Source organism: Xenopus tropicalis, chromosome 6 (assembly GCF_000004195.4).
Source record: "Xenopus tropicalis strain Nigerian chromosome 6, UCB_Xtro_10.0, whole genome shotgun sequence".
Classification (NCBI taxonomy): Eukaryota; Metazoa; Chordata; class Amphibia; order Anura; family Pipidae; genus Xenopus; species Xenopus tropicalis.
This window is the reverse complement of record NC_030682.2, coordinates 28,021,763-28,037,927: the sequence shown is the minus strand read 5'-3', so window position 1 is coordinate 28,037,927 and position 16,165 is coordinate 28,021,763. Positions and strand designations below refer to the sequence as shown.

The 16,165-nt window shown below is 40.5% G+C and overlaps 1 protein-coding gene across 1 annotated transcript in view; it reads left to right on the top strand.

The window, feature by feature from the left end:
- The first annotated feature begins 5,771 nt into the window (after positions 1 to 5,771).
- Positions 5,772 to 16,165, top strand: part of malrd1 (MAM and LDL receptor class A domain containing 1) — a 229,223-nt gene continuing 218,829 nt past the window's right edge. The window contains 2 exon segments of the mRNA NM_001310114.1: positions 5,772 to 6,019; positions 10,616 to 10,738. Of these exon segments, the coding sequence (NP_001297043.1) occupies positions 5,851 to 6,019; positions 10,616 to 10,738 (292 nt within the window). The 5' untranslated portion in view covers positions 5,772 to 5,850.

The following is a 16,165-nucleotide window of genomic DNA, read 5'->3' as shown; positions in this document are numbered from 1 at the left end:
TTATCCTTTCATAAACGTGCCCTTTATCCCTCAGGTATACTATAAGCATTTTAATGAAAGAAATGCAAATCATGATGCCAGTCAAACAATATATTGTTATTCATAAACAAACGGCCAGTGAGGTAGAAAACCACAAAATAATTTAAATTTTTGTTGGTATGTTTAAAACTGCTCGACGCATATCCAGCATAGAAACTGTGCAAATGACTTTATATACTGTATATCGCAGCCACAGAGAGGAAGTAAAAGGCATGGTATAGTGGGGGGCTATTGGGGGCTGGCAGTGGGTTTGACGCATGGAGGTAGGAGTTTGCAATTAGGGTTGGGGGCCCCTAAGGACCAGACACAGAATGTAACTATGCCATCTCTGATGGCTTTCTGCTGTATCCCTAATAGTGATGGGTGACAAAATTAGGCAAGCATGGATTTGCCGCAAATTTCTGCATTTCGCCATTGGTGGATTTTTCGACAAAATTAACCGCGCATCCAAAAATTGTCGCCCGCATCAAAAGAATTGTTGCCAACATCAAAAAGAATTGTATCACTCGTCAAACGTATTGTCGTGCATCAAACAAATTGGGGCCGATTCATTAAAACACGAGTTCGAAACCCAAATGGGAAAAATTCAGATTGGATACGATAATTTCTGAAGATCGCAAATATCACGAAAATGCTTATGAAAAAATCGTATTAGTTACGATAATATTGTATTGACGATCCGAAAGTCACTAAATTTTCATACCGAACAATTGTAAACAGCGGCAGAACCTTTCCGAATTTTTCACGCAAGTGTACGAAAAAGTAGTATGGGCAAAAAAGTTGCGCAAGCGTGAAAAAATCAGTGAAAATCTGCTCGGAGCATTCGAATGAACGCTCCGAGCGTTCGTGTCTTAATAAATCTCCCCCATTGTCTTTCGCCAAAAAGAATTGTCTATCTCATGAAAAGAATTGTCACACGCAAATCTTTTGAAAGATTTGCACATTTTTTGGCAAAGCAAAACGGGACAGATTCGCTCATCACTAATCCCTAATTATTATTTTAACATTTGTGCCATTTAATTGTGAAGGGTTGTATTAAACATTGTTTTATACTACAGCGTTTGCTGTAGAACACACATATTGTTTAAAGGATAGGAAAGTCCCAATCACAAAGGGGTGCCAAAATGATAGATACCCCCCAGTGATTGTAATAACCCCCAGCCTCCTGTTAGGAGAACGCTGCTCTGGGTCGGTGCCATTTTCTCCAAATAGAAACACTGGCTTTTAGGTAAGCGATTACAATCACTGGGGGGTACCTAACATTTGGCACCGCCTAGTGATTTAGCCTTTCCTTCTCCTTTTAAAATCATTTTAGAAGATGAACTCATGGGTAATCCTCTTGATTAGAATGGAACAGCATAAACACCAGACACATGTAATGCAAATGTATTTAGCAATGGGTTTCGCAAGCCTCCAAGGTCTATTTCTCTGGGTAACACACGCCCAAATCACTGGAGCATTAACAGCTTATTAATTAGAGTTTCACCACACAAGGTCTTCCTTCATGCTTCCATGCTGAATGTTAAAGAGATGTGGAGCATAATGGGTTTCTCTCCGTATCTCTTGTAGTTTTGATTTCCTTAGTAAAAAGTCAACTTATTTGCTGTTTTATTTGCTGTTCATGATGTTCCACGCACCCTCCTTAGCTTGCTCAATGCTGAATTATTTATTGGAATATACTTTTTGCTGTTGAACAATATGTGATTATTTATTAAACACTTGCACATTTGTACTTGGGCTGCATTTTACCAGGCAATGCCAGTAAATAAAACATGGGAAATTACATATGTTTATCACAGTACGGTATATATTTTTTTCCCTGATCCAATATATTAGGGCAAGAGTTATCCTTAGGACTTTATGGCTCCTTGAGCATTTTTATAACATCTTTCAATATTAAATTCCATTTATGGAAAGAATAAACTGCATGTGGAGACCAGCTGCATGGCAACAGAAACACATTCATATATTTAAAAGGGCCCCCATGTATGCCCCTAAAGACATAAAGGCAAACGACTTGTGGCATGTCACACTATTAGGGGGCTCCATCGAAAATAATTCAAATAACTTGATACAACAAATAATTAGTAGGGTGATGCCCTACTAATAAGAGCTATTATATTTTGTAGAAGTATTACATCCTTTGTTTGGGTTAAGTGGATTATGTTTGGATTATAGTATGTAAAGGTGACAGGAAATCGAAGACAGAAATCTTATTGGACTACCATCAAAAATAACTGGCCTATGGCAAGCAAGAACGTTTTGAAAGAACAAGGAGAACAGCGAGAAATCTCTATATCTTCTTTGGTGCTCAAGGTGCTCAAGGCAAAAGACACAATGGGTGCCCTGTATCTCACATGTGTCTTAATAAGTGGTACATAAAGGCCTCCCTTTGCAAGTTGCACCACTTAAATCACAAACATCCCTGTTAGGGTTGCCACCTCTGCCGGATTTCTTATCAGGGGGCGGGGTTGATGTCACAGGGGGTGGGAGAAGGTGGGGCCGTGACGCAGCAGGGAGGAGGCGGGGCCATGACATCACAGTGGTGGAGCTATGACTTGGTGATTGGCCGATCACAATGGAGTCTGCCTGGTTTTCCTTATTTGGGAACTGGCCTGTCCGGGTCAGAACCGGACAGGTGGCAACCCTAACCCCTGTGTTCCACCCAATTGCCTCCCTTTTAATCGTGGAACCAATTTTTAAGACCTACCCAACCCAGACCCACGGCCTGCAACCCGGATCCACAACCTGCAGTTTTACTCGCTTTGACCCGCCCGGGACAATTCTTGCGATGTACGACAATTCTTTTGAAGCCCACGATAATTCTTGAGATGCACGACAATTCTTTTGACGCCTGCGACAGTTCTTGAGACAATTCTTTTTGCCGTCCGCAAAATTCTTTTGACGCCCAAGACAATTTGTTTGACGTGCAACAATTCTTTTGATGCGGGTGACAATTTTTGGACACGAGCAACAATTTTTGGATGCGCAGCAAATTTTTCCACGGGAATTTTTTTCATCTGTTTCGCAAAAAAATCCGACAATGGTGAAATGCAGAAATTCGTCGCAAATCCATGCCTGGCGAAACATTTTGCCCATCACTAGTGGTGGATAACCATTAGGCCTATCTGGGCAGTCATCTTGGGCCCAGAGTTCCCAGGGGACCCTTTGTAGTGGAGCAGGGATGGAGTGGGCGAAACTGTGGTGTGTAGGGTTGCCACCTGGTATTACAAATTTACCGGAAAAATATACATTTCCTAAGTTTCTCCCCCCTGGGACATTTATTTTTAGCGGCTCTTTATGACCAGGACCCGACACGCAAATTCACCGCCACTCCCCGCCCCCCAATGACATCACCGCAACCGTTCCCTTAACACAGGCTGGTAAACCAGGGGGAAAAAGGTGGCAATGTTAGTGGTATGATGGGTATGTTATGAGGAGGAGCAATGTTGGGAGCAAAAGCAAAGAGGGAGGGGCAAGGCACTGTATATGTGCTAACACAGGTTAAATGCTTTAAATATATTTACAAATTAAAAGCATAAAGGTAGGATTACCAAATACCTTTAGTGGAACATATTTTTTGTCATGAATTTAAATGAATGTGCTAATATAGTACAGCGCAGACATCCAAGCAATCTTCATAAAGTTCATGGCTATTAGCCAACCTATGCCGGTACCTGGAATGCCTACGCTGGACAATTATCGCTTTATATGTGTCACAAATCCTCAGCTCACCTCCGGGTCAGTGTGCATCACTATTAGTATTTTTATCTTATCTAGAACCCAAGGATATACCTTGTAGCCTGCCTGCACTGTCATCATGCAAACAATCTGCCGAAGGCATTTAAAGGGCCATTAAGCACTACATTTTCTCACAGCATTATAGGGAAAATGCACCAACGTGTGGGGATCATGTATAGATGCAAAAAGAAATGTAAATATTTCCAAAACCACACAAAATAAAAAATGAAAACTGAATGCAAATTAGAATTCTGGTGGCTGATAACAGGGGAATCTCTCTGTATAGGCTATGAGTACACGAGTGGTTCCCTTGCTGTATCTAGAGAGTTATATTTCTGGCTATTTTTGATTGGCCATCAACCTACTGATTTTGTACCATGGCCCTTTGAACTTTAGGCTATGCTCTCCAATGAGTTATTGGAAGTTGGTTATAACACAGCAGGAGAGCTATGAGGGGAGATCCAGCCCTAAGACAAGTCTGGGCCTGTATAGTCCCCTTCTCTTCCCTATTTATTTATTTATCATTACCTGTTTTCATTGCAGTTCAATATATATACATTTTTATATGATGTTTAACATATGCAGGTATGGGATCTGTTATCCAGAAACCCATTATCCAGAAAGTTCCAAATTATGGTAGGGCCATCTCCCATAAACTCATTTTTAAACAAATAATTCAAATTTTTATAAACAATTTCCTTTGTCTCTGTAATAATAAAACAGTACCTGTACTTGATCCCAACTAAGATATAATTACCCCTTATTGGGGGCAGAACAGCCCTATTGGGTTTATTTAATGGTTAAATGATTCCCTTTTCTCTGTAATAATAAACCAGTTCCTTGTACTTGATCCCAACGGAGATATAATTAATCCTTATTGGGGGCAGAACAGTCCTGTTGGGTTTATTTAATGTTGAAATGATTTTTTCGTAGACTTAGGGCCGTGGTAGACGGGGAGATTAGTCGCCCGCGACAAATCTCCCTTGTTGCGGGCGACTAATCTCCCCGATATGTCATCCAACCGGCTTGAATGTAAATTGCCGGTGGGATGGCATATGCGGCGACGCGATTTCCCCTCAAGGCAACTTCCGTGATTTCGGGAAATTGCGTCGCCGCAGCAAGGGAGATTTGTCGCGGGTGACTAATCTCCCCATCTACCATGGCCCTTAAGGTATAGAGATCCAGAAAAAGCAAAAAACCCTGGGGTCATTCCGTAATTTGGATCTCTATTTCTGAGGAATTTGGATAACAGGTCCCATACCTGTGTATGTATATATAAGTCCTGTGAGTGTCCTGCTTTATATGAGTCTCTCTATATACATATATATACTGTATATATAATAACATTGTTATTCTCATAGACAAGCTACCCTCTAATACAGTTTTATTCTATGAATACAAGTTACCTAATATTCTTTTAAACAACCACTCTCTGACTTAATGTCATTTTAATGCATGTTCGAGTTGTTATAGAGGAAACATAATATCAGCATGGTTTATAGCATATTGGATTCTTGTGTTTAAGGCTAAAGAACTAGTTTAGTAGCACTGTTGTCTCTTGATGCCATTCCCTTAATGAAATGCATTTTAGAACCCAATAATACACTTCTTGTCTGTCTGCCCAGTTTCCCCAAAGTACAACACAGAAGTTTCTTTCCAGAACATAAAACAGATAATGAACTTAAGTCATGGTCCTTCTTTCAATTTAAAGCCTGCTGTTTGTCTTGGAGTTGTTATCAGATCTCCCTGCCAGGCACGGGCTGTCATTGAGAGCAGACAGTTGCATACTTACAATAAATGCTATCACAACAGCACCAACATCATGCAATGGGCCATAAAAGTGCCCGGTTAAATATTGTCTAAAGCACACCTGCACAAAGAGGAAATATATTTATTATTAACCATTTTACAGAGCCCAGAGCATACACTCAGCCTGCTTTTGTTATGAGAAGAATTATGAGCCTTGCAATAACTACTGGTTGTCGGACATCCGTGCCTTTTTTTTTAAGCGCGAGGGCATTTTTGTCATTCTTCAACCTATGTCATTTTTAATCCCTCCATTAGTGCCAGATGTTGAATGTGTGCGCATTATTTCTCCCTCTGGTTGTTAATAATTTAATTGCTTTTGTTCAACCAAATGAGCTCAATGGATTTCGGTGCAGTGAAGGATCCTTTGTTCCGCTGGATAATCTATGTGACTTCGCTGATCAATGTGGGGACAATAGTGATGAGAGACTATGTAAGTAGCAATGCATCTAATCCTTAATGAAACACTAATAAGCAGGAGTAATATGCACACGTCCAAATCAATGGTCTTGTGTTAGAATATTTTTTACATTAATTATATGAATGTATTTACGCAGGCAAGTTGCTCCAATAACTTACTACATGGCATGTCTACCTAATTTAGGCCTCTTACACGTGGGCTCTCTTCCTGGGTTTCCCAGGGGTGGATCTTTCATGCTTCTATGTAGGAAGAAACACATACTTTTTAATGAGGTTGTGCCCACTCTGCCGCAGGGAAGTGTGGAACGCAGGTGGAATGCATCAAGTAGCTATTTACCCATAATGCTAATACTCTAAGCGCTGGTGCCATAAGTATAGGGAAATCGGTTGAATTCCCAAGGCATTGGGCCCCTGTGAACTGTGGTATAAAGATGGAGCCTTTCCTTCTAAATTATAGTACTTATAGTACACTTAGGGGCACATTTACTAACCCACGAATCCGAATTGGAAAAATTCCGATTGGAAAACGAACATTTTGCGACTTTTTCGTATTTTTTGGGATTTTTTTCGGCGCCTTTTCGACTTTTCGGAAATTTTCGCGACTTTTTCGTTACCAATACGATTTGCGCGAAAAAATGTGAGTTTTTCGTAGCCATTACGATGCGCTCGTATCTTGCCGCGACTTTTTCGTATTGAGCACTCATAAGCGGCGGGCGAAACTTTCAGACTTAGCATGATTTTGGAAGCCTCCCATAGGACTCAATGGCACCCTGCAGCTCCAACCTGGCCCAAGGAAAATCTCCCATAGGGCTCAATGGCACTCTGCAGCTCCAACCCGGCCCAAGGAAAGTCTCCCATAGGACTCAATGGCACTCTGCAGCTCCAACCTGGCCCAAGGAAAGTCTCCCATAGGACTCAATGGCACTCTGCAGCTCCAACCTGGCCCAAGGAAAGTCTCCCATAGGGCTCAATGACACTCTGCAGCTCCAACCCGGCCCAAGGAAAGTCTCCCATAGGGCTCAATGGCACTCTGCAGCTCCAACCCGGCCCAAGGAAAGTCTCCCATAGGGCTCAATGGCACTCTGCAGCTCCAACCCGGCCCAAGGAAAGTCTCCCATAGGGCTCAATGGCACCCTGCAGCTCCAACCCGGCCCAAGGAAAGTCTCCCATAGGGCTCAATGGCACTCTGCAGCTCCAACCTGGCCCAAGGAAAGTCTCCCATAGGGCTCAATGGCACTCTGCAGCTCCAACCCGGCCCAAGGAAAGTCTCCCATAGGGCTCAATGGCACTCTGCAGCTCCAACCCGGCCCAAGGAAAGTCTCCCATAGGGCTCAATGGCACTCTGCAGCTCCAACCCGGCCCAAGGAAAGTCTCCCATAGGACTCAATGGCACTCTACAGCTCCAACCTGGCCCAAGGAAAGTCTCCCATAGGGCTCAATGGCACTCTGTAGCTCCAACCTAGCCCAAGAAAAGTCACCATACTGAAGCTTGAATGAATCCGAATCTTTCGTACTCGGCGCGAAGGCTACAAAAAAGTCACGACTTTTCGCGCAAGTAGTAACGCTACGAAAAAATCGCCAGATTTTGCGCAACATTCGGAATGGCAACAAAAAAGTCGCGACAATTTTCAGAAAAATCGCCAAATACCGATCATTACGAAAAAAACACAATCGGACGCATTCGGCCAGTTCGTGAGTAAGTAAATGTGCCCCTTATTTTATACTTACAGTATTGTGTTACATATAGTGCAAGACGTTTTTAGTAGTTAGACCAGTGCTACCTAACTTATTACATGTATTGGGCCTATTATATCCTATACAGTTGAGTCCTGCATCGGGTCAGGTATCTGCTGGTAACCGGGGGGTACCTACAAAACAGCCAGAATCTACTAGTATCCCCACCATGCGGGTAACCGATGGTACCTGACCCCCGGCAGTGGGGCGCTATTAAAGGAATAATAAATTAAAAGCTACCTCTGCCAATATGTAATGCATGACATCGCTTCTGGTTTATGTGACATCACTTCCAGTTGGCATGACACTTACTGTGGGATCGAGTTCAGGGGGCTTGCATGGGATTAAGAAAGTTGGTACAGGTTGGGCATGGGCCTGACAAACAGATCCACATGAGTCTCTACCATACAGCAAGTTGGAGGGTTGGATTAAGTTCAAAATTATGTCATATAGTGATGTCTATTAAGCCTCTGAGCAGACTGGGGGGCATAAAAATACTTTGGCTGGCCATATCAGGCCCACAAGCCTCCAGCTGGACAGCCTTGATTTAGATTATCTACTTCAACAGCCCCCCTAGATGTAAAGTTATATAAGCAGTGAGCAGCTTGCTGGGTTTTCCCAGGAAATTAATTTCCTACAAGTCACCTGATGTTACGCTTACACCTAGTTATTGTATACAAGCTTAGTGTAGGAAAGAAGGTTGTGCCTGATGAATTTGCCCCCTGGTTGATGAAATTCTGCAGACACCCACGCCTGTGACTATAACCTGACAAAAAAATTATTAGATCATCATAAAAATTGCAGGGCTTGGGCTACTTAAGGGGTGGTGTTAGAGGAATGGAAGGCAACAAAACAAGACAAACTGGGCCCCTAAAGTAGTAGGTATTTCCACTATTGCCAATGCTCTGCAATTCTGCATAGTTTTATAGTGAAGACTGGACAAAGGACATGCTGTGCAAATGGTGGGGACTTATCTTACTCATCCAATGGACCACTTAAATTCATATGATGCTATACCCCTACTGTGGTGCTTTTATTAGCTCTCAGTTTTACAGTCACTGGTATACCCTCTGGATTGGTATGAAAGAGAGGTGACTCGGCTACAGTACTTGCACTTGCACTTATTTTAAAAGAATGCCTTACTCTAATCTTTCTGAGGTTTTACAAGAAGCGGATATTGGTACACACTAGTTGTTCTGGCCACTTAAATTACAGACTTGTAAGACAGAGCTCCTTATGCCTGTTATCTGTTAGGGGAGTCATTTCTAACTATCCAGTGGGGTTATGTAATAAAAGACACTAAGTTTGCCCTGGTGCAATAACCTAAAGTAACCGATCAGCAGGTAGCATTTACTGGTCACCTGTTTGAAAGCAAACATTGGCACGTAAAATTAATAGTCGCGTAAAAAAAGGCGTGACCACGTCAAAAAAGTCACAGTCTCGTCAAACAAAGGCGTGACAGCATCAAGAAGTGTGGCCACGTCAACGAAGTTTTTAAAAAAGCATTAAAAAAGTTGTGCGGTTCTATTTTAGCTCTGTTTGTCTGTATACTACCCAAAGGGAAAAGACTATGGTATTAGCCAATAGTGTCAACTTCACATCTTCCCACATTAAGAAATATGGAAATAAAGAATATGAAAAATGTGCTTTACATATTGCATGTGTTTTTTCAAAAGATTTCATGGTTCTTTGTATCATACTATGCCAACAATTTGGTTTTCCTTCTCTAAGGTATCCACTTTCTTGAAAAATACACTTTTAGTGGTTGTAATGCTTCTAGTTGGCACATTGACCTATCGGTGGCAGGGTATTAAACCAAAACAGTTATGAACTAGTTTCCAAAGATACTGTATGGTAAACTGATTTATCCCTGTACAAATGGCCAACTACAAGCTAGGTGTGCTGGATAGGGCATGAGTACTTAGCTTATGTGTATTCTGTCTATAAGTTTATCCACATGACACTCACTTGCATAGGGTATAGGTATATACTGTAGGTTTTATACTGTAATAGGCTGACAAGATCCCAGCCAGTAAGTGGGTGCACATAAAAATGCTTTTTGTCTGGGAAACTATGGTTTTATCTTTATAAACCTTTCACATACATGATCTTGCTTCTCCGTTGGTTGCCATTTAGAGCAAAGAATAGCAGAGATCAGAGATCAGAAAACTCAACACTATGGGGCATATTTATTGTAGTGTGTAAGCAAACACCACTGGTGATGTTGCTCACACCAACCAATCAGATCTTTGCTTTTGTTTTCTAACTTGTAGGTGAATGTTTGCTAATTGGTTGCTCTGGGCAACATCATCAGTGGTGTTGGCTTACACACTTTATTATATATGCCCCCAAGTCGGCATGACAGCATTTTTTAATTAAAATTCTTCAGCGGGTGCCATGTAAAGGGTTAAACCTTATTTTATGTATACCTGATTAATAGCGGGTTTTGGGCAATGTATATTATGTATGTGTTCAGGTAGGCATGACTTAGTAGGCCTAAAATATATCATATAACGGAAAAATGAAGTTCATGTGTAGTTCAGAATACAAACGAATGAATTCTCCTAGGAGATCAGTTATCAGTTTACTCAGAATTTATTTTGCCCGTGTGTATTGCGTTAAAACTACTTATTGCACATTTTCTATCAAATAGTTTATTTTGTGCCTCATTAGCTAAGATTCATCTTTATTCATTAAGTGTTGTTTGAAGATGAAAATCGGGATTTTCAGGGTTGGTGCCCAGGACTCCAGAGTCCATACTCTGTTTCTGTAAAATGGGTTTCTAATAAGTTTCAGGGTTTTTTTCCCTTTATGCTTACATCAGTATCTCATATCAATTTATATTCTGCTTATAATGTTTATTTTTTACTTCAAGGCTTGTCTTATGAACGATGTGATTTTGAGAGAGATTTGTGTGGTATGATATGTGATGGCTGGCACAGAACCAATGGTCTGGCAAACATGGATCCGTCATATGACCACAGAGCCAATGAAACTGGTAAGACACGATTAGTATGTTTTGCACCAAAAATTTGATTTTTTTCCATCATTGATTATGAAACAAAACTGCAACAAATGTGAAAGGACAAATACTCCATCTAATAGCTGTTGAGATCATGTAGAAGCCAATGGCAGGGGTCCATTTTACGACTGGAACATCTTTCTTTGCTTCATGGTTTTTGAGATTTTCAGTTTTTTTATAAACTTGCATTCTTTTTTCATTTTTGCTATTTCAAATTGGATCTTTTAATGAATGACAAGACATTCATGGTTTTTGTGGAAATGAGTTTAGTTGTGGTTTAAAAAAACTCTTAAACCCGATAAACCTGCCCCTTAGTTTGCAACTTGAATATTCTGTTGTTACTGTGCACTATGGACCAAGAACTAGAACCTAGAACCTGTATAAAAGCACTTGGAATTGTAATCAATTGCTTGATTAGGGGTTGGGGAAAAGATCATCTATTTTACTTCCTTTCTCTACCACCAACTTGTGGAACATTGTGATGCTCTTGTTGAGGTTGGGGGAACATATGTGTTTTTTTACAGCAGATTTGAATGACAAGTTGGGAGTGATTGTAAAAAAGTTATTTTTTTAAAATTGGGATTGGGGATGTGCAATCAGCTGTGTTACCCCTTGTACGGACTACTATGTTCCTTCTGGAACATGGAGTGGCTCAAAAAGGACTTGATTTCTATGATTTCTGCTTTTTCACCTTACCCCCCCCTAGGGTAGTGGGCGAGGAATATCCTCTATTAAAACACTAGCATACAACACTGGGAGAAGAGAAAGAGAGACCATCTTCCTCCCAAATGTACTAGGAGTTGGGAAAAGGAGGTTGAAGAAAGCATGGTCCCTTACATACCTACTGTATATACTCGAGTATAAGCCTAGTTTTTCAGCACCCAAAATGTGCTGAAAAAAGTCACCCTCGGCTTATACTCGAGTCGGGTGCCATGGGTCCCTCTAAAATAGCACCCTCTCTCCTTTGTGTGCAAATTAGGCCACCTGCAACCAGACCCTCCAGTGCCCTGGCCTAGGCTCCCACTAGCAATACTTATTTCCCCTTACATCCCTCCGGGACTGGGTCTGCTGCCAGTTTGCCAATGTGCAATGAGCGTGGGGTAGTACTCATATTGTTTTTGTTGACCCTCTTCTCCGCTTACAGAGCTAGTTTACTGTTTTTCTTTGAAATAAATATTGAAAAACATATACCCCACTGATGCTTCAATTAATGTAATTGTATTGGTATTTATTTTGATTATTAAAACTTAGCAGTAGCTGCTGCATTTCCCACCCTAGGCTTATACTCGAGTCAATAAGCTTTTAAAGTTTTCTTAGGTAAAATTAGGTACCTCGACTTACAGTATATTCGGATCAGCTTATACTCGAGTATATACGTACTGTAGGTTGTTATATTACACCCCCTATACCAGCAAGTTCAGGGAATGTCACCCTATCCTTTATTATGTTACGGGTGTCCCTGGAACTGATTTGTAAGAAAAAAATAAAGAACTTTTAATAACTGATAGCTGGTCATGGTCAGACATTCACTTTTTGAATGTATTTATCAGTATTTATTATATCTGCCTCCGAATCTCTAACCCACTAAGCTTGTAATCTGCATTTGTTCTCTATCAAATCCTAAAAGGGGATGAACTTTGTAGTAAAAATGAAGATGGAGGAGGCAGCTACAGACAGAATGGTAGTAAAGCATGAGATTTGCTTTTATTTCACCAACATGAATTGAAATCAGCCAGCCAGGAAGTTGCATCTGAACTTCCATTTAATCAGTATTAATCAATATAGACATTAACTGAATGCAAAAGAAAAACAATCTTTAAAATCAATGTATAAATTGTTTAAAGCCTTCTGTGGGATAGAACATTAATAAATAAGGCACTAATTTTGCCCATAGAAACCAATCAGCAGGTAGCAGTTACTGGTCACCTGTTCAATAGCAATCATCTTATTGTTTTCTATAGGTCCCTGCTCCTGGGTAAACTTAGTGCCTTTTATTACATATGGGGGAAAAAACTATTCTTTAACCCCAAGATAACTGTAAAACAACATTTCTAAAAGTTTCAGAAGAAATTTCAGAGAAACGTTCCAAATCATATATTTCTGATACAGGCTGGGCAAAATGCCGTAAGTCTTGCTGTGGGACATTGCCCTAAAGTTGTATTTAGATTGCTGTTGTCTAGCGATTCTCCCAACAAGCAGTTAGAAGAGGCTGCAGTGAGTGCTACCTACTCAGAAGCAACGTTTGCTGTCACAGAATGAATATTAGGAATGTGGTATTGATCCTTCTCATTAGCATTTAACTAAACCGTGCCTGCTTATTTACTGCTTGTAATCTGTGTTCATCTTGATTAATTCTCCTTACAGGGTGTCAACATATGTTCAAAGTCCTACAAATAGAATTTATTACTGTGGAAATCTACTGAATCATTAACTGCAGTCTTCCCATTGCTAGTCATTTGTGCCTGCCCCACTATTCTTCTTGTTTCCAAATAATTATTCTACTAATGAAGGACGAAACATATGCCCTAAATCTGGCTTTCATTGAGTAATTACAGTACCTGGGGGGAGGCGTTACATTATTATAGAGAATCGAATGTTAAGGAAGAATGTTAAGGAAACATTTATTTAGGGATTGGGGCTGACCTGATTGCCTTTCCCCTGTCTTTGGTGTGACACTTAAATACATTATATAGTGAATAATGTACCCACTATTTAGGGCGGTATTTATATATAGGCACCCCAGGGCCTGCTAAGGTGTAGCCTTAGGGGGGCCAACCCACAAGTGCCTATATAATTGTAGGGACCCATAGGGTTAATATGCGTTATGGCTTTAAACCCCACCTTTCCTTTCTCCTTGTCACTAGGCACTAGTTTAGTATTAACATATACCATATTATTGGCCCAAGGCTAGACCACACCCTACCACACTTTAAAATAGTGTTAGGGAAGGGGTGGTCCTTTCGTCTAGGCCTACAGCATCTGACTTAAAGGGACAGTAACACCAAAAAAGGAAAGTGTATAAAAGTAATTACTATATAATGTTATGCTGCCCTGCATTGCTACAACTGGTGTGTTATCCTTAGAAAGACTGCTATAGTTTATATAATAAAGCTTCTGTGTAGCCACGGGGGCAGCCATTTACAGGAGAAAAGGCACAGGTTACTTAGCAGATAACAGATAAAACCCCATTATATTCTACAAAGCTTATCTGTTATCTGCTATGTGCCTGTGCCTTTTCTCCTTTTTCCCAGCTTCAATGGCTGCCACTGTGTTGACATAGCAGCTCATTTATATAAACTATAGTAGCGTTTCTGTTGCAAACTTACCAGTTGTACCAGTGCAGGGCAACAGCACATTATATTTTAATTACTTTAAAACACTTTCATTTTTTGGTGTTACTGTTCCTTTAAGTGGATGTCTCCAGGCAGCCTGGGTTCCATAAGGCCCAGAAGGTTAGGCCCTAAGGGGACAAACACCCTTAGTGAAGTCAGGGAGCCAGGACCCCGTGAACAAGGTAAAGAAAGAACAGGTTAACTAATATCATAGCACATTCTAGGAAAGTGAGTCAGACTTACTTGCCTTAGCAGAGAGACACAGTAGTGCCAGGGACTAGGTTAGAGTTAACCCTGCCCATACTCTACAAGAGAGGGTAAAGCCAGTGGACTTACCTACTGTCACTCTGTTGGTCGCCTTTACCCTGCCCATACTCTACATGAGAGGGATAAACCAGTGGACACCATACTTCACTGGCCGACATCTTCTTACCAACTGAAGACTCTTCGGGTCTCTCCGCCGATACGAACCTGCTTGCGCTTGTGCAGTTGGGGGTAGCAGGAAATCCGCTCCAACTGTGCAAGCAGGTTCGTTGTCGGCGAGCAGACCCGAAGAGTCTTCATGTTGTAGTTATTCTTTTTATTTATGAACATATTTTGCCAACGATACAGAAGTGGATGCTTTAATATATGGGCACAAGGCATTTTTTGCCAGGGCCTACTATTAATATTTTCTGCTGCAATAATTGTCGAACAAAAGCATCTTCACAAAACGTGATTTCCCTCCTTTTAAAAGGGACCAGACATAAAAAGCTGTATAATGAAATACCTTTACAAATTAAACATGAAACCCAAATTCTTTCAATGAAATCATCCATACCTGTTATAAATGTATTTAAAAATCTGAGCTATAAATGATTGACAGCTCAGATTTTTAATTACAATTACTGTAATTTTCCATTCAGCGCTTCCTAGATATCATCTAGATCGCAAATACATAAGATTTTGGGATGATACAAAGCCTGCCTTGCTTGCTGTGACTGTAAATTCCAAGACTAAAGGGAAAAAATATTAAATAGTTTATATGGTGTAAGTAAAGTTATTTTGCTCAACTAACATGATAGAAAAGGATTTGCAATTATATTTTAGGGTGACAGGTCACCTTTAATTATCTGCTACAAATCTGTGCAGTAACCCATAGCAACCAATTATTAATTAGCACTGACCACTTTAGTGCAGGCAAGATAATGAAAGCAATCCTTTTATCTGTGGTTAATGTAACGGCCCCAAGAAGGACAGGAAGAAATTCCCAAACGTCAACATAAATATCTGTATTTATATTATAAATCACCCCTTCCTAGTGTTCTGTATGACCAGGGGGACAAGGGAAGTCACCCAGCATGGCCCCTATGTTATATAGTTTGCTCTGGTGAGCCGGGAATACGTACAAGCAGCTCTAGCATTGCTTTCTGTTGGCTGCACACAGTAACTAGAGATTGCTGTAAAACTTCTGTGCAACGACGTACCAAGCCATTGTGAAAGATGCTGTGACCCTTGTGACAAAATGCACTTGTCATGCTAAGTATTTTCTCCATCATTTCACCCGTTACTTCAGATGGATGAAAGCATTTCCTGGCCAATTACGCGGCTCTGAAATTTACTGGCCATTCAGTTGCTATTGATTAGTAAATAAAACTGCTATATTACAAATGCTGTCTCTAAAGTACAACATAAATATTGCAGTTTTCCTTCATAAATATTAATTCAATGGAGAATTGTTTTATCTGTAATATTCATTGTTTTAAAATCTGTATTTAATACATTTCTATGAGGTTTTGGCTGTAGTATTGAGTGACTTTATAGGTCTTCATTTAACCAGGTAGTTTGAGCCACACAAACACTACACTGCCTTGTTGTAACAATTAATGCGCCAGGGACTTACTATGTATGACTTGGCATTTGTGATTATGGGAACCCACTGCACCCACAGTTTTCACCCAAATTATTTTTTTATTTTTTAGGGAAATAATCACTGGTCTAGAATGAACCATTGTGCTACCGATTGAAGTAACATTAGCCTATAAAAGCAAAAAGCTCCCAATAAATTTAAATAATGAGAACAGGTTTCCAT